Below are 26,919 nucleotides of genomic sequence, written 5' to 3'. Positions count from 1 at the left end.
AGGAGCACCTGTAAGAAGTTTGAGAAAAAAAGTTAACCCGGAATCAAGTGGCATGGCACAGGAGTAGCAGCAGGCCCCAATTCACAGCATTTCAGAAGTTTTTAAAGCCTTTTGCAAACCTTCACATTCCGTGCTAAGCAGCATAGCAGAACATCACAGCAACAGGTTGCACGTGGCAGTTGATGCTCACCAGCTGTGTTCTGCTCACTGCCATCTCCAACAGCTGCGAAGGCTTCTGGCATCAGCACACCTCAGCACGGACACAGAGCGAGGTGCACTCACACTACAGCACATCTGTAATCATTGGAATGCTCTGACTTCCCAAGAGAAAAATCATTTCAACACTACCAAGACTAATAAATAAAAATAAAGTAAACACATCAAGCCTTACAGACACCGCAGCAACGGCTGCGTTTGGAATCACTGAGGAGGTGAAACACCCCCAGTAAGAGCTTAAAAAGAGACATTTATCACACAAAACGCTCAGAAAAATAAAATTCTTTCCGTAAATATTTTCGTAAAAAATATTTCAAGCAAGATTAGTGTTTCAGACATTCACTGTAGCATGGACCACGAGAAGTGCTTTATATTCCCACCAGCTGAGCCCAGCAGCACTGGCGCTGCTGCGCCCCCAAACACCCCAGGCTGCAGGAAGGCTCAGAGGAGCACTGACAGATCAGCTGCTGGGCACCACGGCTGCTTTGAGGGACTGTAGTGTATTTTGTAACTTCACAAGTGCACAAGCTTTTGGTTTTTTTTTTCCCTTCCCATCCATAAGTTTGAGAATGAGAAGGACAGCAGCCAGAAGCAGAAGCTCCACAATCCCACGTGTGTCTTCCTGGCCTGTTTTCTCAGGCTGAGAAGTCACCACGTTCCTGCAGGTTTATGTCAGCAGTTTCCCAGAGACAGGGTTCTTGAGAATTAATTCAAAGGCTCGATTTAGCCAGATGCCAGCAACACTTCAAATTAATTCCTTTTGTTCAGGGCTACCTCCAAGAGCCATTAGCAAAAAGCCAGCACCTGCACACAGCCAAAGCAACGCTGACTGCAGCGCTTGGAAAGGTTGCAGGCTAGGGGAGGAGATTCAAAGACCAACTTCAGCCTGGAGAAACTAATCCCTCTAAGCTCCTTGCTTGAGGATTGCAGGATAGGATAGGTTTGCAGAAGAAAATCTGGAGCAGGAGCCTACCTAAGCCAACTCAGGAACCTCACTGAAGCAGCCTGCTCCCCTGCAGATTAACAAAGGAAATACAGAACACAAACAACCCACCAGGCTGAGGGTGGCTGCTGTGAATCCCGTTACCTGGCACAGCAAACACTCTGTTATGGATGAAGTGCTGTAGGGGACTAACATGCTTTTCTTAGCTCTGTTAACAGTGAACGTTATAAAGTCAGAAAATCTTTTTCACTAACAACATGAACGTTCAAATCAAAAGAAACATGAAGATGGGTTGGATTCCTTAAGCACTCGAATCTCCTCTGGAGCCAATGGGAGTCTGAGAAGAAAGCAATAAAGATCCACAATAACATAATTGCCATCAAACAAGTGCAGAACTTGGCAGGTGACAAATCCACACACAGAACAATCCTCCACCAAAAGCAGTCAGAGGCAGTTGCTCCCAGGGCAGCATGCTGACCTCAGTTCTGTGTGCTGCAGTGCGACCAAGGCCAGGAGCTCTCCTAACTAGGAAGGTTCTCCTAGTAAAGAAATGACCAGTGTGCAATTCAGCTCCTTCTGAATTTCCACCTGTCTGCAAACACCACCAATTACAGCTCTCCAAGCAAGCAACTACTTCCTTCCTTCTTAAGACATCAGCACTTGTGTTACAAGCACTCCCAAAGAGCCATACACATTATTTCTCACAGGAAAAGCTTTACAGCAATATTCACAAGTTAAACATGATATACAACCTGCCTTTAAAAATTAAGTACGGAATGGAGGCATTTCAGTCACCTGGTCTGAAACCCACTTTTGTCTTCACGATACCTGAATGTTACACAGCGCAGGGAGGGTTTTGTTCTTTTTGTAAACTAGACGTAGGAGTTACGTTGGCTTTGCTGTTTTTTGTTTGTTTTTAAAGACACGCTGACTGATCCAAACCAGATCTTCAACATCCTTGAAAAATTAAATAAATAAATATGTTGCTATGCTTTGTTTTCTACACTTGAACATCTTTAAACAGAATATTCTTTGCACTGTCAGAAGGTCTACTGTTTGCTTTAGAAGGCCGAGACGTTTGTTTCCCAACAGAAAGAGCTGCTTGTAGCACATTCAAGGGTAAAAGACCAAACAATAAAAAACAAACACCACTGCCTGCTTCTGCTTGGTAAGTGGTCCCACTCCCAGTTCACACAAGACAGCGCCGATCATACAGACTGAATGTGGCATAGCAGTCTCTTCAAGTTCATCTCCTATTTGCCCCTCCTCTTCTTCCCTCCCTTGTTGTTTTTTTTTGTTTGTTTTTAAACAAAAATTCACTCCTTTGCTTCTTCTACGGGATTCTGAGGTTCCAATTTGCATTTTATCTTGTTCCAGTACTCGGGTGCCACGGGAGATTTGGGGTCATGTGTGGAGCAGCAGAGACGGCCGTCCAGTGCCGATGCCACCAGGGCTCCTTTCTCGTGATCCTTACAGAACGAATGAGGGCAGAACTCACAGAACGAAACTGCAGGATTGCTACAGATGTCACACTGATGCCACGGACATTCCCACTTTCCTGAAGATAGAAGGGGAAGGGAGAAGAGAGAGACAGGAGGCTGAGCTTCAATGAGAAACAAAGGAAAACACTGAAAAGAAAACACTGAAAACCTGAATTCGAGTTGCTCTTGGTGTTAAGACACTCTTTACTTCTTCCTTCAGCAAACAAGCTAATTTTGAGGAAAGCTTCTATGCTTGCAACAGAAAGGCACATAACACATGATCTACCACATGATTTGTGGGTGGTGACCTTGGCATATCAAGACGATGGCTGTACTTCAACTAAAAGAAAAGGAAAATTGATCCAAGGAACAGAAGCATCAAGTTAAATAACATTAAAATGCTTCCTCTCTCCACGGGTTCCTGTTACAGGGCACATTGCCACCTGATAGACTTCTAAAGCCAGACATCACTGCAACACCAGCTATGCTTCATGTAAACAGCTGCCACAATTCAGCTCCAACACTGCCTTACTGCAGGAAGGAAAAGCAAGTGACAGGAATGCTCTTACCAAAAGGTGGTTGAGTCAGGTTAAGGCATAGGAGGTGGTAAGCTTTGGGACAGTCCTTTTTATCACACATGACAAGTTCTCCCCCATCTCCACACTGGAAACAGTTGTCTTCGTGCATCTGCTTCTGTTCTGTTTTTATTTTCCTCTTCTTCTGCTTTAATTTTGCATTCTTCACCTTCTCTTCGTTTGCTGTTGCAAATGCTGTCTAGCAATTACCAAGATAACAGCAGTCACTTTATAAATCCCTCCCATGAAAATAAATTTAATCACCTTTGGCTGTTATTTGCATTAATTAGGCTCACATTAAATTTGCTCAAAAAAGCTTTTAAGCTACAGAAGTCAGGAGTGCACATCCACATGAATCTGAAGTAACCAATTAGTAAATTAACTTTAGCTTGGAAATGGCTGTACTACAGTTCATAACTAAAACCTCTAGAGACTTTCAAGGGAGGAAAACAGATCCAGTTTTCACCCACATACCTTTGGACGCACTCCTAGGAAACCACTGCAGTTTTCTGCTCCACAGTGACACTCAGTCCTGCCATTCCCAAGGCAATCCAAGTTATAATTAAATGTTAACTCCATTCCTAAAATGTAAAGAAGAACAATTCGTCCACACTGACTCTGAGGAAAGCAGGTTTGCATCAGTAACATTTCTACCTCAACAAGTGACCAAGTTCCGATAGATGTCACTTGGATTAAGCAGTTTCCACAAAGAAAACTGGGCAAAAGTCAGAAGCTTTGGATTTTAACAGCAGTGCATACACACAACAGAGCCATCCTCTTACCTGCAGGAATGTCACAGAGAGCAAACAGCCCAACTCTGATGTCACCATTCACTGTCCATTTCTGTGTTTCACAGTTTGGATTACAACTATGGTTCATAAAGCGAGAATAATTCCCCTTTGGACCAGCATCTATGATCCGATCCTTCAAATGAAAAGGCAGAGAAACAGCACAGATTATGTCTGGTACTCACAACAGAAAAAGTCTCCTGCTGACAAGCAACTACATAGTAAGAAGGGGAAAAAAGATTCTAGTTCCAATTAGTAAGAACAGGGAAGTTTTCCAGAGTCACTCCTACAGAAAAGGGCTTATGAAATTGAAATAGTTCCAAGCATAAACAGCTTATACTGAATGAAATCATAGTATTCACCTTCGTAACTGTTAACATATAAAAATTGGTTACACTGTTTTCATGGGCACGTTTGATTCGCAGTCTGCACTCTTCTTCATCAATGAGCTCCCCAACGTATTCATTCACAAATTCACCCTGAAAAGTCAAAAAAAAAAAAACAAAAATAAAACCACATGTAAGGTGATTTATTGTGCCAAAACTCTACGACTTCATCATCTTCATTGGTGTTATTTACAGAAAGAAATCAGCATTCAGACTACTTCTCCAGGCCGAGGTCTCCCTTTTGCCCAGCAGTCACTGAGAAAACACAGGGGTTTTTTCCTCCTAGAAACAAGAGACAGCGACCTCATCCCCTCCCCCCATGGAACCTGAATTCAGACACCTGAAACTCGCTTTTGTTCTGGGAGCAAATATCAAGTTTATGACAACTCTGTCAGAACAGCTGAACGGGTTTCACCATCAGTGCTGCACCCACACAAGTGTCTTTGAAACACTTAAAATATTTCACTTGGGAGCAGTGAAACTTTTGTCCGCGTTTCCTCAAGTTGCAGCGCTCTCACCTACTGTAAAACCACACTGATGGCTTTTGTTCACTTTCATTCTACCTTTTTAATGTTCCTTTTTGTCCTGAGACCCCATCCACGTCGATCGGTTTTGATGATTTCAGCATCAGGGTAAAGCCTCTTGGTGAAGCACTGGTTCTGACACCTCTCTCCTGCTGGGCACACCTGGGGGTGGCACTCATACTGCAGCATCCTGTTCAGACACTCGGACTCCAGACCACACGGGTTCTCATCAGATGGCTTGCAGTTACAGCGGGGGATTTCTGACAGATCAGCCACCTGAATCTGAACCTTCCCTATTACCTTGTTGGACTGCAGAACAGAGGGACAAAAAGAAGAAAAGCTGAGGACAATGAGCACAAAGATTCTGAACAACTTTTTCAAGTACAGGATTTCTTTACGCTAAAATTAAGAACTTCATATGAAAAATATGGAGCCTGACATGTCCCAAACTGCTGGCAAGAATCAGATTCCACAGTTCTTAAATAGGCTGAGTGGTAAAAGAAAGGTTGTAACAGCCAGCAGGAAACTAAGAGGGATGAGAGCAGCTTGCAAGCAGCAAAGCTCTGCCTTAGGTCGAGCTGACCTTCATCTGTTAACGTGGACTGCTACTCTGCTAAAAGAATGGTTTTTGGTACCATGAGAGAACAAAAGATTCTAGGAAAGAGCAGCAAAATGATTCTTGTGCATCTCCTTAAGCTGAAATTGTTGCAAGCATGCAATTAGCTTACTCATAAACAGAAAAAAGCAGCCAACTCACTTTAATGTGTTTATATGGTGGAGGTTTCCTTGAATTTCTTTCAATTTCTAATGCTTCTTTGCTTTCTCTTTGTGCTTTCAGCTCCTGGAAACGCTTTGCTGCTTCTTCAAGTGCTGTTCAAGGGAAGGAGTTCAAAATAGGAAGCAATTAACACCAGCTGCTGTTAATCAAACATATACTTTCTCTTTAAGCTAAGAACAGAAATGCATACACAAAAAAAATCCAGAAAGTTAAAGATGAGTTATTGCAGTACATCGTGGATCTAGCTTTATCAGATACTTTTCAGCAGAAACTGAGATATTGAACAATGATCCCATGCAGCTGAGCCCAAACACCACCTTCACGTTGTCCAGACTGTGGAAGAAGTGAACCTGCCCACAACAATACACAATGAGCAGGCAGTTACAATAATTTTTATCTGCAGTTAAGGGATCTACAATGTCTGCAGCTTTATGTGTGAACACAGAACACCAGTCACATAATACTCCCATGCAGGTTAAGTGGTGATGGAGACACAAACACGTGGAATTTTTGTCATAAACCACTATAAACTTTGTTTGATTTTACCTTTCTTGAAGGTCTTGTTAATACTAGTTTGCCCCTCAGCAAAGCTTTTATCTCCTTCAACATAAGGGAAAACTCTGCCCTGGTGTACCCAATAGTAGTCATGTGAACCAAAGAAAAATACTGGGAAGTCCCCGATATCATGTTTGAGGCCCTGTATGTTGAGAGGCACAGACCTGGGATTGCAGATCTCTGCTGGCCACCACCTGGAAGCACAAAGAAAAGATGCATGTAAGTTCTGGCAACAGCAGCCTAAGCCTCCAAGCTTGCTTCGCCCTTACATCAAAAAATAAAAGCAGCCACTTCTTTCCCTTCAATTAAATTAACTCCTCCCTTACAGAACCAAGGCTACTTTTGCCACACAAAACAGCAGAAGCCCTTTGTTATTAAAGCTCTTGCTCTAAATTCTGGAAAAGTCTTGTGAGAAGATGACGTAAGAATGGATTTTTAAGACCACCTACAAATGCTTTTGTTCTTGCAGGTGACAAAGAACAAACACAAGCTAAGACATCAGGGCTCTGAAGGCAGTCCCTGGTTTTCTATATTGCTATTGCATTTTACAGAACCAATGCCAGTAAAATTCAGTATCCTTCAGTGCCTGGAAAAGCAGGAGAACTCAATTTGAAGAGAAACACTGATGCCTGAAATGAAATAAATCGATCATTATATTTCAAGTTCTTGCTTTCCAAGACTCAGCTACTTTGAGTCACCCTCCTGTGATCGTACAGGACATTAAAACAAAACAACAAGAGAAGAACAAAATGGTCAACATGCCTGTAATTTCCAAGCTTGACCCAAACAATCTGCTTGTAACGTAGCTTCTTGCCAGCTTTACAGTCATTGCAATTCCAACATCCTTCAGGCATGTCTATGTTGAGACACTCAGGGTGAAAGGAAGCTGGGCAGGATTCACAGCACAACAGTTTTCCACCTTTAAACAAAGAAACCCTGTCTGGTTTATAGAAGTAAGGATTTGCCTCCTCTTGTGCACAGCAACTGATATCAATTTTTAGTCATATATTCTCAACCTTTGCTTGCCTCACAGCGAAAATATGCCAAAAGAAAGGGATCAAGTCAAACTTACAATGCTGGATTAAAATACAAGCTGCAGAGCATTTCTGCACTTCTGCAATGTGCAAATTGTGGCTCTTAATTGCATCAGCCATCTGCTACAAAGCAAATGCTTATTCAAGGTGAGCAAAGTTGGCAACAGAAGCAACTCGAAGGAAGCACTAGAGATGGAAGCAGTGCCATCAACTTCAATGCCTTTGGTGATGGCCAAAACTTGAACGGTGACAAAAAAAACCAATTCTAAGAAATACTTTTTCAATCAACATTGTTATGACTGAATCCCTTAGCAATCAGTTAGTGTGCAGTACAAAAACCCGCTCCCACAGCCTATAGGTCGATCAATGCTTTTCTGTAGTAATGGCATCATAGACAGAGCTCTCATTACCAATCTGTTTGTATCAGAAAAAGGAAAAATGAAGTGTTTTGAGGAACGTGAACTCAGTTACATGATGCAGTGGCACCACAGATGTTGTCCTTATCCCAAAGGTTCCTTCTGAGTGCAAAGGAGCTCTCAGTGCAGCGTGGCTGACCTGCACAAGTTTCCATTTCTTTGGACAAATGTTTAGGCAGATGCATTACACCTGGAGAGCCACAGCTCATCTCCAAGCCATCCTCAGCAACCAGAGCAGCTCACACAATGGGTCTCAGTAAAACACACATATTGTAGTATTTTATATAAATATATATACAGACGTATTACACGTGTATATATATATATGCATTTAAAGAGCAGGAAGAAAATCAAATGTTTGTGTCCCAGGGACCAAAAATCTGGGAGATACTTAAGATCTTTTGAAGGAATTTTCTGTCACAGTATGGAAAAAGAAGCACCAGAACACGTACCAGAAAATCTTGTCCACCTATAGACTTTCCAAATTGTCATTACGTTAATTGATTGTTGAATGTTGCAATAAGCATTCCTTAAACAAATGAATCACACGACCAATACTGTATTTCCTCTGCTACAGCCAGCAAATTCCAACCATGTGGGTTTTCCAGAGTTTCCCCAAAGTCACACTTCAACTTCTCAAGTAATTTTTGCAAATATGATCTCAGAGGAAATACAGCCCCAGTGTAAATCACCACAGCATCATCCAACACGGTAAAATGCCAGGAGATGCAAAAAAATCAAGCAAAATCAAACAAATCTTTCAATGCTAAGCAAGAAATAAAATTGCTCTCAGGATGCATTAGTAAGGTATTGCTCAAGCTAAGCAGAGGGCTCAAAATAATTTTTGTTTTCAGGACTTACAGAAACTACTGAAAGCCATCAGTCTAGCAACACTGATAATAACCTAACTTTAGAATGGTTAATTGGGCACCATTTCTGTGGGGAATAAAATATAACATCTGAGTATTTCATAGAGACAACGTGCATCTCCCCATACGTTGTTCTGAGACACTCCAGCACTGCACCCACGCCAGCATGAAATGAGCTCTCTCTCCTGGCAATAAACCCTGCAGTTTTCTCCACAGGACAAAACCCCTCTGCTGGAGGTGCAGCCCCTCCTGCCACTCCTGCCCAGCACAGCAGCAGTGCCAGGAGCAGCAGCAGGAGAGGAACAGCCCGAGGACTGCAACACACACACACACACAGCACGACCTCACCACCTTCCCTCTGCATCTCCTCTGGAATGGCAACAGCACCCAGCGATGTTCCACCTGAAAAATCCTCCATTCCCTTGGGCTTGGCTTAGCCTACCTACAAGATCTGACAGAGATTTCCCCTCTTCTTCTGTACATAAAACCAATTTAAGAAGCTGTTGTTCTGTACACCATCGAGGTAAGCACTGAACTGCAATGGTACCAAGCTCTGTTTGCCTCTTCTTCCTACAGCTGTGTGAACAGCTTCCTGACAGTGGAGTAATCTAGGCCAGATACAAAATGATTTAGCCTCTTCCAAAGAGAATTTAGTGACAGCAATTATTTTAAGCCCTTTAATAATAATAATAATAAAAAATTGCCAACGACATGAACACGCTCACAATAATCAATGAGTGAAATTTACTGAAAAGCAGTAAGTGATGCTTGACAAGCAGACATATCTTGTTTTGATTTAAAGATAGAGAAATAATAGAAAAAGCAAAAGTAAATTAAAAGAGAAAGAAACTATTTTGGTTACCTTTCTCACATTTCTTTTTGGAAGCTGACGAAGGAGGAGGAATCATAGGTAATTTCATCAACTCAGCACGATTTGATTCATTCAGTAGGTAGTGGGATTTATAGGCATATGAACTGAACAGGGGGTCTGAATGATCCTGCACTACCAGCCCTATACGAAACAAACAGAAAGAGATGAGTTGCAATGAAACTACCCATGATTCCGTAAAGGAGAAAATAAAATAAAGCAAATGAAACACCTATAATGCATACACGAGTGAATGAAAAAAAGATAAAATGATAGATAAAGATAAAAGAAAAGTCTGACAAAGTTTCTTCACTAAGAAGGAGGTCACGGGTCAGAGAGACTAAATTCAGTTGTAACTGGAAAAACCTACAGCGGATAAGCTTCTCCTAACTGGAACTTCAATAGTGCTTTTACATTTGTGCATCTACAGGAAAGCACAAGAAAAGTGTCAACCCAGTGTCATCCTGTGCAAACCACCCTCCCAAATGAGCAAAAGCAAGCTCATGTGAAGAGCTGGGTGATGGCAGCCATTGCTTCTAAGGCAATACCAGCAGCTGGGGCTACAGGCTGGAAGAACACAAATCCTCCACGCGGCCCCACAGCTGCAGAATTCACCATCCCACATCCTAGAAAGCCAAGATCTTACCTATGGAAGCATTCTGCCTTTATAATTGGTTTAGAATTAAAAAAGTAACAAGGAGGGCTCAGCGATTCTGCAAGCAGCAGAGGAGAAAGAATGGATGGAAATTCTGCCCTACACTCATTGCGTTTAGGTAAGAATTGCACTAACAGCCTCCCCACAGCTGCCAAATCAGACCTTTAGGAGTAGCACCCTGTTCTGCTAAATGCCTTTGTTTCAGATGATGCCTGCATGCTTTTTTTCTGTCTTTCTTCACCAAGAAGAGTTTCCCCACACTGCTCCAAGTCAGGCAGCGCAGGTCAGAAAGCCAGAGGTACCGGTGAGAAGCATTCAACCAATAATTCTGGGAAGTGTCACAGCTGAGATCCAAAGAAGCATGGAGGATGAGCTACCAAGACAGCCACCAACTCATTGCCCTGAGAGAGGGGCACGGAGCTGAAAAGAAGTGTTGGAATTGTGGTACCTAAAAAACTGGTGAGAGCAGAATGGTGCCTGCCTGCCTGCAAAGCACGTCCTCAGAACAGCTCCTGAAGCAAGGATGACCTACACACATGCAGTTACATGAACTATGAAGTGCTTCAATGAAGGATATTTCAGGAAGGTGAATAAGAAGACTTAAATGTTTTCTTTAAGTAACTCATGATGAATAAGTTTTAATGATGCTTTTTCCCCCACCTCACTCCTGTTTTGCATCTAAACACAGAAAATCTCCTTCTAACATCAGCTAAAACTAATTAAGTAACTCTTCTCACACAGATGCCTAAGTATTTCTAGCTTGTTCAGCTCCCCATTTCCTTCTGAGCAGTTCTCTCACAGATGCTGTCCTTACCTTGTGTCCCTATGCTGACCACATATGACTGACAGAACTCAATCCAACCCATCCAGTGAGTTTGCTCTTGTAGCCTCACACAGTCTTTCACCAGAGAAAACAATGTTTTTGCATTACTTGAGTTAACTGGTGTGCTGTAACTTATCAGCTTGCTGTTTGGAACGACTCAAGTGACTGGAGAACCAGAAAAGTAAAAAAAAAAAAAAAAAAAGGAAAGAAAAAAAAGGAAAAAAAAAATGGACACATGGAAAATCCTAGCATGGAACTTGTTTACATGGTATTGGAAATGCTTTCTTTTCAAAGTTCTCAAACATGATGGTAGTTTGAATTTGAAATGATTCTTTTTCTAGCTCATGAGTAAATCCTCACTCCCAGCCTTAAACACTTGTTTCTATTTGTGAGTGGTGAAAGAATCCCCCTTCTGCTTAACAGACAGTGAATAATAAGTGTTCATTCTCAGCTTGCAATGACTAGAACTGGGGGCTCAGCATCTATTCTTTTCTACTGGCAACAGAAGCATGCCTTCTGAGTGAGGGACCAAAATAGCATGTAGAAGCTTAACATGAACTGCTGACTACACCAAAAATCACAGAAAGCATTAAAACCCCTCACAGCCCTAAGAGATGTTTCTTTCCCATCGCTTTTATCATTAAACTGCACAAGTGACAACAGAAGAACTATAAAACAGAGGGAGGAAAAAACAGTTGTGCTCACCTCTTGCACAAACGAAACAAAAGCCTACATTTACAGCTGATGAGGAGTGATTCCTTTTGGAATGGTTACTACAGATGAGAATGTGGGATGACACAAATAAGCTTCCTGCAGCAATACAGCCATCTCCTGAGTGATAGGCAATGGGACATCTGAAACATCTCACCATGCGACCTGTTTAATATAAATGCAAAAACAAAATGCACCATGTCACCCTGGAGTCAAGATTTGGTACAAGGCAGCACAGACAGAGGCAGGACTGACTTTTATTCCACGCGTTGTGCTAGATTACAGACATTTACATCTTGGAAAAAGTTTCACAAAAGTTAGCTTTCACTTCAGAACCCTGTTGGGGAAAAAAAACACATGGTTTAAACATTCTAGAGTTGGCTTTTTTGCTTAGTTATTTTAGTTCATTTCTAAAAGGATTCTTTGTTCCCCTGAATTGTTCTAGCAGTCACTCCCAGCTGTCTTTAGGAAAAAGCAAACTCCTCAGCCTCGTGCACTAACCCTCAGCTTACACTAAACTCAGCAACAGAAGCCAACGTCAGCATTGCAGATCCAGGCTTGCTCACACCAACGGTCTCAGGCTGCTAGCTGCTTTCCCACCCACAACAGATTCAAAGACCTCGTTAAGAACGAAGCCCTTCTTCCTCGCTGCGTTACTGGGAGTCAGACTCATCGTGGTGATGCATCTGACGTTTCTCCTGCCGTTCAGAGCCAGCTCTGCTCTCACCTTTGCTTGCTTTATGGATGTCCTTATCCACGGAGCAGGCAGAGCAGCAATGCTGAGGGCACCGAAATCCTCGTGACTCAAACAGAGCTGTGGCAAACTTGCGCACGCAGGCCTCGTGGTAGAATTTACCGCAGGTGCTGACAGAGCAGCGCTTCACATCTTTGCCAGGGAGCTTGCAAGAAAAGCACGTGTGTTCTCCTTGTAAAAGAAGGAATAAAGAAGCCCAAATGTAACTGTCAGTACTTCAGGATACAGATGCTGTTAAAAAACACATCCTGAATGAACAGAACTTCGCTGCTCTGATCAACACAGATGTTTGTTTGGTGCTACAATTCACAGGCACTACTGAACTGCTATGAACCTGAACTGCTTTATGCTGAGAGGACTCTCAACAGTTTGTCACCCTTTCTCTTCCCAGTTACTTGCCAAGTGAAAATCTGGCATCAGAGGTTAAGAAAAGTAACAGAACAGACCAAACTGAAAGATTTTAAGGTTCTGTAAGGAAACCTTATTTGTTCTGATCATATTGTGGCAGAGCAGGAAATCCTTGCCCATTTCTCAGCCCTGGGAACACACTCACCATTTTTACACTCCGTGCAGAAGAACTTCTCCTCCGGCATCGCCTTCAGGCCCAGACACTCCATGTGAAAGGTGCTGCAGCACTCGCCCTCACAGGACACCAGTGACTCACCAGAGCTCTCACAGATCTTAAACAGAGTTACAATAAGTCAGGAGAATTGCCTTACATCCCACAGCAGACTTGATGAAATCTATGGGCTGAAAACAATCCAAGAATTTACAGCAGCTTTCTCCTGTAACAGTGTGAATCTCTCCAAAATAGAAGAAGTTCTATGCAGGATCCACCTGGAGTCCCAGTTCTCTCATACTTAAATAGAAAGACGAGCTTCTCCTTAATATTCCTAATCCACAAGCTCTCCTAGGAGCTATTTTCAGATCACAGAGTCCTAAAAGCCTTAATATTCTAAGATAACAAATCATACTGGATTGCTTTTAAGTCTATCACCTCAAACTAACAGGAACAGCCAAAACATCTTTACAGTTCTTTTTACAGTGCCATCGTTTACCTGACAAACAGTGTCTTTTTTATTTGTTCCAGTTCCTCTCCTGGATAAGCTGGAGTCCACTGACTGCACATCAGAAGCATCAGCATCGACAGCAGCTGATGGGCTGTCGGAACGCTTTCCAAAACTACCCTACAAAGAGGGAAAGTCCAAGGCACTCAAACAAGACACTTTCAAAGGACAAATCACACCGTGCAAAACACTATTTACATCACCACTGATTAAAAGGTTATTCAGCACATCAAGGGGTTCAAACATCTTTGAAAAGTTGTTGGACTTCACTGCAATGACACAAGAAATGCTGCCTTTTTGATGTATCTTTTACCTGGACAAGCAAAAAAAATTGTCTATTTCACTCTTGCCAGAAACCTCTTTGTTTCATACTGGCGTCCCAAAACCCCCAGGGAATCCAACAACTTTTCAAAGAGCAAAATGAGTCAGTGACCAATTTGTTCTGCTGGATGATGTAATGTGCAGGGTTAGAAATAAAAGGCAGTTTTAAAAAGCTTGCACTTCACTTCTCAGACAATAAAAGGCCAAACTTGAAGGAAATACAGTACTCATATTTAGCAACAGGCAACTGAAGAGAGACTGAATCTGTGAGAAACAATATGCCTTTACCTGTAAATCATTGAGTCCTCTTGAATCAGAGTCAGAAGCATCTCTGTAAGCTGAGCTCGTCAGTTCTACATCAGTTGAGGCTCGACTCCTCTTCTTTAAAGGTTTACAAGAATCTGAAATCTCGCTGGCACCTTAACACAACATGCTAAAATTAGTCTTAATGTATGCTCCTTCATTTTCTTTCTTCCTTAAAATCAGTAAAGGAAAATGAAAATGAGACAACCTGAAAATGGACTCTATTTGCTATTTTTTAAGTCTCAGCTTGCAACTTTGATACTGGTTTAATCCTCTGTAAAGACCTAATTAACTTTTTAACTGTTAACCTAATTAACTGGAGATCACTTTAGGAAGTCCTGTGACAATCTTCTGAATACGATGACATAGCAGAGGAAGCTACTAAGTTGCGTGTAACAGAAGATAATCCCTAATGAGATTATCTCTTCATCATTCATCTTTAAAATAGGGCTAAGCAAAAGCATCATCTCATAATCATACTAAATGCTTACAGCACGTGAACAACATAACTACCCTTCCAACTAGCAATGCAAAGCCAAACAAACCAATCGACCAAACCAAGCCACGTTCATCACTAGAAAGCTTCAAGACCTCTGCAGCTCACACAGGATGAGAAGCACTGCCAAAGGGTGATGAAGAGCCAGGAATTTTCAGTTTAAGAAAGTTTAAGCGTGCGACTCACCTTTCTGCAGGCCTGTCTTCACTGCTGCCAGTGGAACCATTTCAACCTGTTTGAATAGGAAAATCCACAGTTAAAAACAAAGGAATTTTTTCCCCTAGTATTAAAAAGAAAACATTAAAGTTTAAGCGATTAGCATCTCTGAACTCATGCGCAGTCTGCCATCCCCTCCTCAGTGCGAGCCTTCTTGTCCTGCTGGATTTAATCCTAGCTGCCTACGCTGAGTACCAGAAGACAAGGCAGCCACTTGTTCACTACCGAGGTCCTTTCCAGTCACTCCCTTTCTGCATGAAGACGACAGAAAACTTCAGCCGTGTCCAGCAGGCAGAAGCAGGGCTCAGTGTGGCAGCCAACCCTGACTGCTTTGTACAACCCCACACCTGTGTAAGCACAAGTTCACCTTCACAGGCATGACACTCGGGTTAGTGAGACACTTAAGGTATTGCCTTTTAAGGCACATCCACCAAGCATGCACTCCAGGCTCCTGGGAACACAGACCTTCCCTGTATAGAGTGCTGCAAGGCCACGGGGATGGGGGCACGGACAAGGCACAGAGCATTGCAGAGCTCTATACAGCTGGAAACTCAATGCCAGTACACACCTAAGCAGACAAGTTTACAGTCTTGCAAAAGTACTTCAGGCTCTGGATCCTCTATCAGTAGAATCTGCTCTGCCAATGTACATGTAACACGAGAATTTGGTGAGGGGATAATAATTAGAGAGGAAAGTCGTTGCCTTACGTCCTGGTTTTAAGGTTAAGGGTTACAAGTTACTTCTTTACAATGTGGTTACATATGCATGTAGAAACACATTTAGTAAATATTTAAGGATTATTCTATAATTTTTTTAAAAAATATTTTATTTTGTTGTACAATAGGTAAAAACATACAATAGAAGGATTTGTATAGGATACATTTCATAATACAAATATAAAATCTAAACAATCACTTTTATTTCTCCACTAGTCACTGTAACAGTAGCATTAACATTTTGTTTTTCCCATTAATTGTACTCGTTCCAGTTATAACTTTATACCAAGTTGTTGCAGACTAATTTGGGAATCAGTTGCAAGAAAACTTGACTTTGGGTAACAAATATTGTTGCATAATTGTAAGAAGTAATTTTTTTTCTTTTTAATATAACTTAATACATTCAAGGTTAGGCGCATTACAGTGCATCTGTGTTTAATTTTTAGTCACACACTTTTCCTGAGAAAAGCACTTTAATGTTCATAGTCTTAGTTAGCTAGGTAATAGAAACAAGCAAAGCTAACTGGGATCCATGAAATTCATATTGTTGGTTCTTAAACCTTTGTTAAATTAAGAAACACTTATCAACGTGAAATAACATCTGAAAACACGGAGGCTGCAACACCCCCAGACAAGAGGCTGAAAGGAACATTGGGTGCCTCACACCCAACATCTCTGTTGCTTTCAAGTTTCTTTCTGCAGTTTTCCAGAGTTAGAACACTCTTCTGCTGAGCACAGATGGAAATGCTGTGGCATCAAAAGAAAAACATGGAAAAAAAAGCAACTGGGTCTGGTCTGCCTTCAACCTCTGAGTGAATGAAGTGCAAAACAAAGTGTAAAGGGCAAAGAATAAATTAGAATAAAAAGAGCTAAAAACCCCAAACGTTCCCCTTCCCATATAAAATCTGTAGCCCAATCACCCCTTTTAAGAACTCCTCATTGGAGAAAACTATCCTATGAAACATTTCACATAAAATTCTCTGGTTTCAAGAGGAAAACGGAGAGTGAAAATCGACCACGTAAGGAAAAGAACCAACAACTTTGACAAACTTGTTAAAAAGTATTCAGTTTTTAAACATTATGTCCATTCACTGAACTTTCCTATTCATTTTCACGCGGAATTTTTGTTTGTTTGTTTTAAAGCAACAACATTTGTCTGTCTCACATCCAGATTAAAGGAATGCCCTGTACATGTTAGATCTAGTTAAGGGGGGAAAAAAGTATATCCCAGAAGAACTGTTTTGCTGATGTCTGCCAACATCGAAGTCTGACTATTAAATCATTCCCAGAGTCCATTTTCAAAAGTGGTCAGATTAATCAGTCTAACTTCATCTGAAAAACAAAACCTCAATACAAACCAGCAGCTAAATCAAGAGCAAAAGGAACCTGGTGGTAATTCCATCAAAGAGAAATTACTGAAACAAAATCATTTTGCTCATAACAGAAATCTCAAAGAAAACATGGCAGGTTCGTTAGGAGTCTTGCATCATTGAGTTCCCATTTTCCATAGCCTGACTGATACTGTGAAGATGCCAGTAGCAGAGTCACAGCAATGGTATTGACAAGGGGATTTCATGAAGGATAGTCCAAAACGAAACCCGATGGGGAAAAAAAATGGAGAAAAATAAAAAGGCACCAATATAAGCCACAACATTTATGAATACAATATATTTTAACTCTCTACATGGAGGAAGCCAACCTGCTCCTTTTTGATCTTCTTCTTTGGCACAACTTCGGTGGATTTCTCAGACTCTGAGCGGGTTCGAATCGATCTTCTCTGTTGCTTCTTTTCTACAGAACCTGAAGGAGGAAGAAAAGGTTTCTGTTACACCATTGTACTGCTTGTACTGCTGTCCTTCAGCAACACCTCCAGCACCAAATCAGCAGCTGAATTAACGAAGCCAAGACCTTGTCCTCTTTTGAATGCTTTATTTTTAAAGTCAGTGCCAAGCTATTTGCCAACCGGTGCTGTGGCCTGCAGATAGCATGTTCTGATTCCATAGACGGAAAGAAGCATTGGAATAACAATAATTACAAAAATAAGCTGGCATCCAGGTCAAGCAAATGGATTTTCAAAACACACCTCTCAGTCTTTGCCCTGGTTAATTTTTAACCAAATAGTCCATATTTGGTATTTATGGCAGGCATCCACAATCAGCTTCTTCAACTAAAACCGAAAACAGAAACCGAAGACTCAAAAATCAGGTTCCAAGTTTTCATTCCCACAGACAGCTGTGTGCCCCACAGGGCTGTGAGCCTTCACCCAGGACTCCACAGAACAGTAAAGCAAGAACCTCTCTACTGCATGTGCAATAGAAATGAAATCTAAATGCTCAACAGAAAGCACAGAAGCAGCGATCACAACGCATTATTGCGATGAATGAAAGCAAAAAACTGAACTTTCTAGAACTATTACTACAGGAAAGCAGAGGGCAGAGATTATGATATTTCAAAAGAAAGTATGAATTACTTTTTTTTAACAACTAGGGTAGGTGAATTCAGAAGATCCCTCTATGCTACACTATCTCCAAAAAGGTCATATGGTGAAACACCTACACAGCATCTGATACCACGTACAGTTTGGGTTTGGTTTTGACACTTGGAGCTGTTTTAACAGAGAGCTGAAGTTTGACATCTCACAGCTTTTATGAAGCATTATTCTCGGTTTTCAGTTTGGGTGTTTTACCTACAGAAGCAGCAGTGTAACTTCTGGCTGCAATGACAGACATCCACTGATAAGCACACAACTATTCTGGATCTCAACACTGAAGCCAGAGGTCATCTTTTGTCACCTCTGCGTTCAGCTGAAATTCTTTGAAGCAGCTAAAAGTCAGTTTGGGAAACTGTGACCAGAAAGTTGATTCAATCCATCATGCCTTTCCTCCCCGTGCTGCCTCACCATGAAAACAGAATTAAGATGCAAGCCCTGTATCAGAGAAAAACTCTCAAGTTATTGCCTTCAGCCAATATTAAACTCACTATCAATCAAAGTAACAGGCACTTTTTTCCTGTCCCTGCTCCCCGAGGATGCAGCACATCACCTCCACAATGCTCCCATCCCATCTGCGTGTGTACTGTGATCTTTGAGAGTTTCAGGACAGGTTTCAGACCAGCACTTTACCTCACCCTGACAAGGTTGGGTCAACCCTGTTCCAGCTGTACGTGGAAACCAGAGGCATTATGAATTCTCACAGCTCTCTTATTAGCAGTTTGCAGGTCACAAAATTATTCTCCCAGCACTACAGAATTCTGTATATCTATCTGCAGGTTGTTATTAAGGATTCCCAGAGTCATTCTGTCCAATATTTCATATAAAGGCATCCTGAAACTCCAGTGACCTTAAATTTGAAAGAAGGACTTTGCAGTTATGTTCCATGAGAGGGGACCAACAACTGTCTGGACTTTGAAAGTGACCTATACTTCAGTGTGTACTGAAGGAAAGCCCACTTTAACACTGTAACAGGTGTTATCAGGTGGAGTTTTTTGCATCTCCAAAAAACCTATGGAAGTGAAAAAATGAGAGGCTCAGAATTCTCACCAACCCCTGCCTCTGAAGAGCCATTGTGAAGGTGAAGCTTTTAGTTCCAAGGAAAACAAAACAGAGATCACCTATCTCCAGAGATCTCCAGCTATAAAGCAATCAAACTAACAACTGTTTCAAAAAGCTGAAGCAACCACAGCAACTAAAATTGGCAAAAAGAACCACTGCCAAGACCAGCAGAGGAAGCCCCTCTTGCACTGGGAAACCCCACTTGCACCAGAACATCTGGTCTGCTCAGCCTGCACTGTGAAGCCTTACACAGCCCAGAACATAGCATCTATTAAATGAGCTTACCTAAAGGCTAAGGAAGTACAGAAACTGCAGTAAGTATGCAGAGGAAACTGTTTCCACCTATGCTGACCACTGAGGCGTTTGACCTGGAGTCTCATTTATGTCCAGAAAGGGAGAAAATACAAACAGTTAAAGCAGAAGTGACACCAAGAAACTTCACAAGACTTTCCCAGCAGGTTTTGTGCTTGGGTTCCTTTTTGTGTGTTTTAACTGTAATGAGTCCATCACTATTTTTAGTGTGTTTTTCTGGTTTTGCTCATCCTGCTACGACAGCAACTCAACGTGCTCTTCTGCAACCTAAAATTTACTTCTACACCTCTAATGTAAAACCACTTGAGGCTGTACCAAGGCTATTACCACCAGCACACCAGCAAAGAAGCAATAGCTAATGGACTGTACAGAATAGATGAAAAACAGAAGACACTACAGGGACTGGAGGAACCTGAGAATCTCTTGGTTTAGGAAGATCTGAACTACATCTTTTCAGGAACTTGCATTTGCTCTCCAGGGGATATTTGTCTCCTTTTGATGATGCTGAGGGAACACACTGCTGAATGAAATTCCTGCTGGTGGGGAGAAGATAAAACCGTTTGGACAAATTCCCATTAGCTATTTCTCAGAATCAAAACACACACAAAACACACATTGGTTTTCTGTTCCAAATCTAGGAAGCACTCAATCCGGTTTTCCTCTTGCTCTTCTCTATTACTGTGCTACAAATTAGGCTTCAAATAGCTTCCAGGCTATTTGTTCCAGTTCCAGGCTCTCCCTTTTCAGTCTCAAGTTCCATTATTTGCTCCAATGGTTTTCCTCAGAGAGTGCTTCAAAAATATCATCATTTTATGATGGGGCCCCTAAAACACCTTCAGAACCAAGCATTGCATCATGCTGCTGATGGAGTGAGCTGAAGCAGCTGGGAAAAAAAACAACACTGTCCTCTACAAAGGTCATAATGAAATTCATCAACAAAATCTGGTAAAGCACCCACATTTCAAAACCACTCCTTACTGAATTACGTCACCTCCAGATTGTCTTCTTTTGATCTCCACTGTCATATTTTACATGCAGTGCCAAAAGCCATTACAATACTCTAACACATGCCTACTATGCTGTCCTGTCTTCTAAAACAACTTGCCATCTGCTCCCCACAAGGCATCTGGCCTTCTAATAATTGGACTTGGATACTGCAAGCTGCAAGTGCTGCAAGTTCAGAGGCTTAAGCAGCTCAAGTGCATCAGAAAGACATCCTGTGCTCCTCAAACATCTGGGCTCCTCGTGTATTACGTTTGGGAGAGCTACAACGTAAATGGAAAGACGTTCAAAATCGTTTTTATCTAACAAGAAAATGCCAGTTTTCACGTGTGAATTTAAATGCCAGACTGTTAAAATTCAAAGCCCCTGCACTTCGCCTACCTGCTGACCCAGAAGTTGTTTCAGGAGAGGATGCGTTCTGCACATTGCACGTTGCTTTTTCATTTCTCTGGCTGGCTGAAGAATTAAGCTTCTCTTGTCCTTTGACGCTTATTTCTGCTTTGTTACCAACTCCCTTAGGAAAAAAAAACAAACCAACAACACGACACAAAAAGATTTTGTCAGCCTACTTCCATGTATTATGGCTTCCAGGCACATTAATCTATCTTCAGTCAGAACAGAAACCCTTCAACGCAACACATATAAGTGATCTATACTACTGAACTGCTTCTTCGCAAAACTTTCCATCCCTCTCCATCTCCCCTTACATACAAGGAAAAAAAAAAAATCCAGCAACTTTTCTAAACATTACCTTCTCTATAATGCTTAGGATGAAATAAATACTCTCCAGGTAGAGAGGCAGAAGAAGGAGGCAGAGAAATAGTCCTAAACCTTTTCCTTACACTGACTGCGAGAAGCTGCTGTGCACCTGAAGGAAGCTAGGAGGCAGAACTGATTTTAGAAGTCTGTTATGCAAAACGTAATCATTAGTTTTTCAATACTTTATTAACACTTCTGTAAGTTCATCTGTTTTCCCCAAATAACCTGGTTTTTAAGGTTTTCAGAGAATTGCTCTGTTATTTCAACTAGAATTTAACAGCTTCAGTATTTTGAACATCTCATCAGCAAGTATGTGACCATCTGCAGGGAGCTTCTTGGCCAGCAGTCAATACAGTCACTGCCAGAGGCTTTGGGATGCACTGAAATTAAAAGTTGAATACAACAGAAGACTGTTGGAGCTTCCTGCCTTGTGTTAGATTTAATCCCTCCAACCAAAGAAACGTGCACTGTGAAAGTATGGTGAGTGCTGGTTTAAGCTCCACAACAAGATAAACTTGGAATAACTTAAGAGAAAAGGAGTCACTACACAAAGTACATACCTTAGTGGAATAAACAAACTGATCGATGAGTTTGCCATCCCCTGCAGCATTTTGAAGAGCAAAAACCTGTTCAATTTTAACAACCGGAGACATGTTACATTTCTGAAGATCCAAGTTGTGCATGGTTATCGAGGCTGGTAAGGATTTTCTAGCTGCAGCTGTTTTCCATGCAATTTTCACAGGTGGTGGCTCCTCCTCTTCCGCACTCGACTGCCTCCGTTGGCTCTGCCTTCGCAGCTCTGCACTGGAAGGTGATCCTGTTATCACACTGCCATGCTCTGGCTGGGTGTTCAATGCTGGCTTTGGACGCCGGTTCTTCTTGGTCTCTGATTTAGAAGCAGCGGCCTTTTTGGCTTTTGACAAAACCTCCTCTGGCTCTTTGTCTATATAAATGAAGGTGTATTGTTCTATCCTTTCTTCCCGAGTCATTTTCAACGCTTTCTCAGCGTGGGCAATACCAATATCCCACTGAGCACGCTCTCTTTGCGGCCTTGGTTTGCGAATCTTAAGGAACAAAGACAAGCTGCTAATTACAATGAAGCATCCTGAGGGTCCTTACATCTCTAAGGCAACAGATACAAGTTTGCTTTCCATGTACAGGATACAGTTTGAAAGGTAGACAGCGAACCCCGTGCTCGGAATATGAGCAGTGGTTGGATTGAATGACCATCAGCACTGAAAGCGTCTGCCCTGAACCATGAACTCAGGAAAGACAAGAACAGACAGCATTCAAAGTCCACGATCCTGCTATGAGATTAAACCTAATTTATCTACATTTTACATCCTCCGTATTTTTCCATACAAATCCTTCTCCTTCCACAACAGTATTTTGATTAGCATAAATACTGACTTAAGTTCTGCGTCTACACAGAAAAGCAGCTAAAAGCGAGCACACAGATTCTACTTCTATTTAATATTGTCACTAAGATGCAAAGTCATCTCCTCGCCCAGGATGACAGCTGTCACCAGGAACAAAGTTAAGCTATCAAGCTCCTCAGTGGAAAAGGTAACATGGTAACATTTCAGTTACCTCCACGAGTAACGCTTTTGCCAGCGAAATGCAGCCAAGCCTTCACACAATAAAGCACCACTGTTTCAGAACTGCCCCCACGAGTTTCACTTTCACAGATACCCCTCTCCACAACCAGTGTTCATCATACCTTCTGTTTCTCAGAATGGTTGCTGGCTTGCTTAGCAGCCTCTGCCAATAACTGCTCGTATTGTTTGTGTCCTTTGTACTCCCGAACTCGCTTCTCGTGCACCCACGCCCGTTCTGGCTGGTTGCTAAAAAACTGAACATGGTATTCACGGGCACCTGAAATTGAAAAGTTCTAGTAAGCAGTTTTATGAATGCCTCTTTTGGTTTAGTTTACACTTTCCTCCTCCACACCGCTCAATTGCTGCAGTTGGAAATACCAAGGTTAGTTTAGAAAGTTCAGAAATAAGACAGGCCCGGACTCAGAGTAGTTCAGGATGGGAAGATCAACGCACCCTGCCCACACTGGATGTTCTCAGACTTACCAGATGTCTTCTCATAAACACACTGACTTCAGGAAAGTGCTCACACCTAGTTTGCATAGGCTCATTTTGTGGAGGTAATTTTAAAAGCCCTACTTTTATCATGACAGTAATAGTCCTGTTTAGCACACGCACCAGCAGACTCCATCCCACAGAGGAAATTGAAAAGATGAGATTATTTTTTTAGTGCAGAAACAACCAGAGACACCTGATGTATTCTGGCAGTGACCTTCCTCCCTTACCTCTTGTATTGATTTTGGTATGCACATCAAGCTGTGGATCACATGAAACCATGCAAGGCCACCATGGGTATGTTCCCACTTTGGACCAAACCAGATCGCCAACCTGAAACTTGATGTCATGGCTGACTTGTGTTGGAAGAGAAGGCAAGAACTGCTGCACCTAGAGAGAACAAGACAAGCTTAACAGCTCAGATTTACACACAACAGTCACTGATCAAACAAGACACAGAACAGTGGGGAAAAAAACCACACCAATGATCCTAAAACCACAACAAAAATCAAAAATGTCTCCTCCATAAGTTAAGAACGCTGCTTTTAGGAGAAAATAAGACAAATATGGCAAAAGAGAGACTCTGACACAAAAGTAAGAAGCATTTCAAGGAAATGGTGGCTCATTTATCTGACAAACTAAAGAACCCATGACGTAATTGGTAGAAAAGCAGCGACAAAGCAGAAAGTGTTAATGACTACATGTACTAACCGGGGCTTCCTCCAACACTGCATCTTCTCTTGGCCTTTCAGACAGCATGCTAAGCCTCTCATTTGGTCTCTAGGAAATGGGAAACAATGAAAAGGAAAAAAGGAAAACAAACACAAACAGCATAAGGGGAAAGTAAAACCAAAACAAGCACATTAATGAAAACAGACTGAAAAAATACATAGCAAGGAGAAAAGCAACCACAAGCCCAAAAAACAAAGTGTGGTGATTCCTTATTCCAACTTCAAAGTAGCATTGCAATCCAGAAAATACTCTCCCAACCCCAGCAAAGAACAAGGTTCTGCTGTAACAAGCAATAGAAAAACGTTCAGATAGTAAACCCAATTCCACCTTAATTCATGTGCAGCCTCAGAGAAGCAGGGAAGGACTGCTGAAGGATACCCACAGAAATGTGACAAGTCCCAGTGCATGTTGGTTATTTGCACAGACTGCATTACCAACATCATGTTAAAAACACACCACGAAAATCATCCAACTTATGTCTAATCCCATATACACCCAGAAGAGAGGAAAAAAACACTGCTGAAGAAGCATACTCCACCAACAATACCAGGCATACAGATGGCTGAAGCTATTATCACACTTACATTTTGTTCCTCTGGTTCTAATTTTGGGATTTTGTGCGACTTGCGCTCTTCCGATCGGGAAGAGTCGTGCTTGCTACTTTTTTTCCTTTTCTCTTTCCTCCCTTCATGTTTTGCCTTAGCATACTCACTCGCTTGTACTTCATTTAAAAGGTCCCCACAAAGAGAGGACTCAAACAATTCCCTGCCGTTCTGGATAGTTTTGGTTATTTTTAGTTTGATTTCTGGTGAGCCAGTCTTCTTTGGAATCACCGTCTGTGAAACTGAAGGTGGGGGTGGGGGTGGCGGTGGCTGTGGAGGGGAAGGCTTTTCCAGAACTTCATGCGGCCTCGCGTTCGAGTTTTCCATGTGGTAATACTCCGGGGGACTAAAGTTTCTAACTGTACCAAAACCATTGGCAGAACCATTGGGATATTGACTGTACGTCTGGAATTTGGCTTGAGGTTCGTACATATTGATGGTGGCCGGGTAGCCATTAGCAATGGGGGGCAGATCCTCCGCCGTGGGTGTTGGGTACTGAAAGCCTTGCTGTAGGGCAGCTTCGTACGGCGTCTGTCCACCATCTTCAGCAATGTCACTGCTGGCATCAAAGGCATCCTCCTGGCGGATGTTGGCTGAGTCAATGAGCTGAGGTGGTTGCTGAATTGTGTTTCCCATGATCCCTTGCATGAAAGAGAAAGAGAAATCCATTGTTCTGCTCCAGCATCCTTAGCTTTCCCTTTTTCTCATAGGGCCTGGAGTCAGGGGGAAAAGGAGTTCAGTCAGTGTAAAAAAAAATAAATGATCACTCAGCAAATTAAAACGTTGAGAGAAAGCAAATGTAATGACCAACTCCATCCTCTCCATTCATGCATTTAAAGAAGACTGGTATTACAGAATGTGAAAAAAAAATTAAAAACTATTCACTCATTGCTGCAGAGCGCCTTTTTATTCGACACATCCACTTCCTTCCCCCCTCCCAGTATGTTTCAGGAATCAAGAGAAGCACTACAAATGCTTAGAAGATTATGAGCCCAAAGTCAGTGCTAAAATTCAGACCATCCCTTCAGCATCCCTAGAGTGGCACCAGGAAGCACTGCTCTGATGTGCTTCCATCCACAAGGATCCCCCAAACAACAGAGAAACAACTTCCTCCCCCTCCATGCTGCCAGTGTGGGGCCACAAGCAGCCTGTCAGGCAGCTGGGGACCAGAGCCATGGATTCTCCCTATGCTGGGGCAGCTGGAAGAACCACTTCAGATGATGTGACAGCCTCAGGACAGCCCTCCCCACCCCTGCTCTCAACAGAAAGGCAGAGAAGAGCTTGCTTGGGGACGGTTGTTTTCCTAACATCACACACGTGGGGTTCTAACACTATAAAGGTTTGATTCTGAAAGCTCAGCTACTGGCTCAAAGTGTTTTAATAATCTCACAGTCACAGTACAGTGACTCAACCTACAGCTCAGAAATACAAATTTGCAAGGTCAGTTTAGCCCTTCCAAAGTAAATACAGCTCTGTGTTCTTTATCCTACCTCTGTGTAGGCACAAAGGAGGGTTACTGTGTCCTTGTCAGGGTTTGAAATGACACTAACACAACCCACCTCTCATCATTACAATTTGCACATGCTCCCCCAACCCCCACATTAAATTCTTACCTTCCCAATGCATCTCAATACCCTGAAGTTGCAACAGCAAAAGGATTTGATCAGAATTTTGTCACATGCTTTGTCAGCTTTGTCCTTCAATGATACTCACATTTGTGTTCATCCTTGCTGCCCAGTGCCACCAACCACAGGCACACCTGTCCCCATAGTTACATGATTTAGGGAAACAACCCAACAGCACAACACTACACAGCAATATTTGCTCACTGCAGCAACTTTTCAATCTCGTGGCAGTAAAACCATCTTTTCCCCCAGCTGCTCTCTGCATATCAGCCACAAAAGCCAAGGAGAAGTGCTGCTGCTGATGGGAGGGACACACGTGGTGAGCAGCACTGCCTACCAGGGTCAGCCAGCCTCAAACCACCACCACCCATTCCAGGAAGAGGAAGTGGAACTGTTTGTACTATCTACAAATTAATTGCTCCTTTGCATCTGCCAAACCGAAAAGCAAACAACAGATTTCTCCCACTAGGAAGAAATTTCACCCTAGGCTTTTTTTCGTTACTGAAAATCAGAATCAATGGCTTTCTTTTTAAATACCTCAAAAAACCCATCTTACAAACCTGCGACTGAGCTGCCTGAGTCATCAGGCACATCCACTGCTGGATGAACAGAGACAAAGCACAAATGGTTTAAGAAAGTTTAGAATCAATCGATTCTCAAGTTTTGTTTTCATTTTAAAGAACAACCAATTCACTGTCTGCCATCCTAGCACTCCAAAAGTACAATCACCCATGGAGTTTAGAACTAAGAAC

At 42.2% G+C, this 26,919-nt stretch overlaps 1 protein-coding gene across 2 annotated transcripts; it reads right to left on the bottom strand.

Annotated features, from left to right (window-relative positions):
• Positions 1–2,475: 2,475 nt before the first annotated feature.
• On the bottom strand, positions 2,476–25,211 carry NSD3 (nuclear receptor binding SET domain protein 3; the record flags this gene model as incomplete). Of its 2 annotated transcripts, none has more annotated exons than XM_079547407.1 (23): positions 2,476–2,717; positions 3,210–3,414; positions 3,690–3,796; positions 3,998–4,139; positions 4,366–4,482; positions 4,953–5,222; positions 5,671–5,783; positions 6,238–6,440; positions 7,009–7,165; positions 9,428–9,577; positions 11,617–11,787; positions 12,296–12,547; positions 12,930–13,056; positions 13,435–13,563; positions 14,053–14,183; positions 14,750–14,795; positions 17,195–17,295; positions 20,741–20,873; positions 21,679–22,182; positions 22,839–22,993; positions 23,439–23,598; positions 23,920–23,988; positions 24,525–25,211. In XM_079547407.1, the coding sequence occupies 23 exons, from the start codon at positions 25,209–25,211 to the stop codon at positions 2,476–2,478; spliced, it is 4,371 nt and encodes a 1,456-aa protein (XP_079403533.1). The 2 variants fall into 2 exon arrangements, with proteins under 2 accessions (XP_079403533.1, XP_079403534.1); XM_079547408.1 differs by having other exon boundaries at positions 12,350–12,547.
• Positions 25,212–26,919: the final 1,708 nt, after the last annotated feature.

Source organism: Tetrao urogallus, assembly GCF_951394365.1.
Source record: "Tetrao urogallus genome assembly, chromosome: 27".
NCBI lineage: Eukaryota > Metazoa > Chordata > Aves > Galliformes > Phasianidae > Tetrao > Tetrao urogallus.
This window is presented reverse-complemented; position numbering and strand designations above follow the sequence as displayed.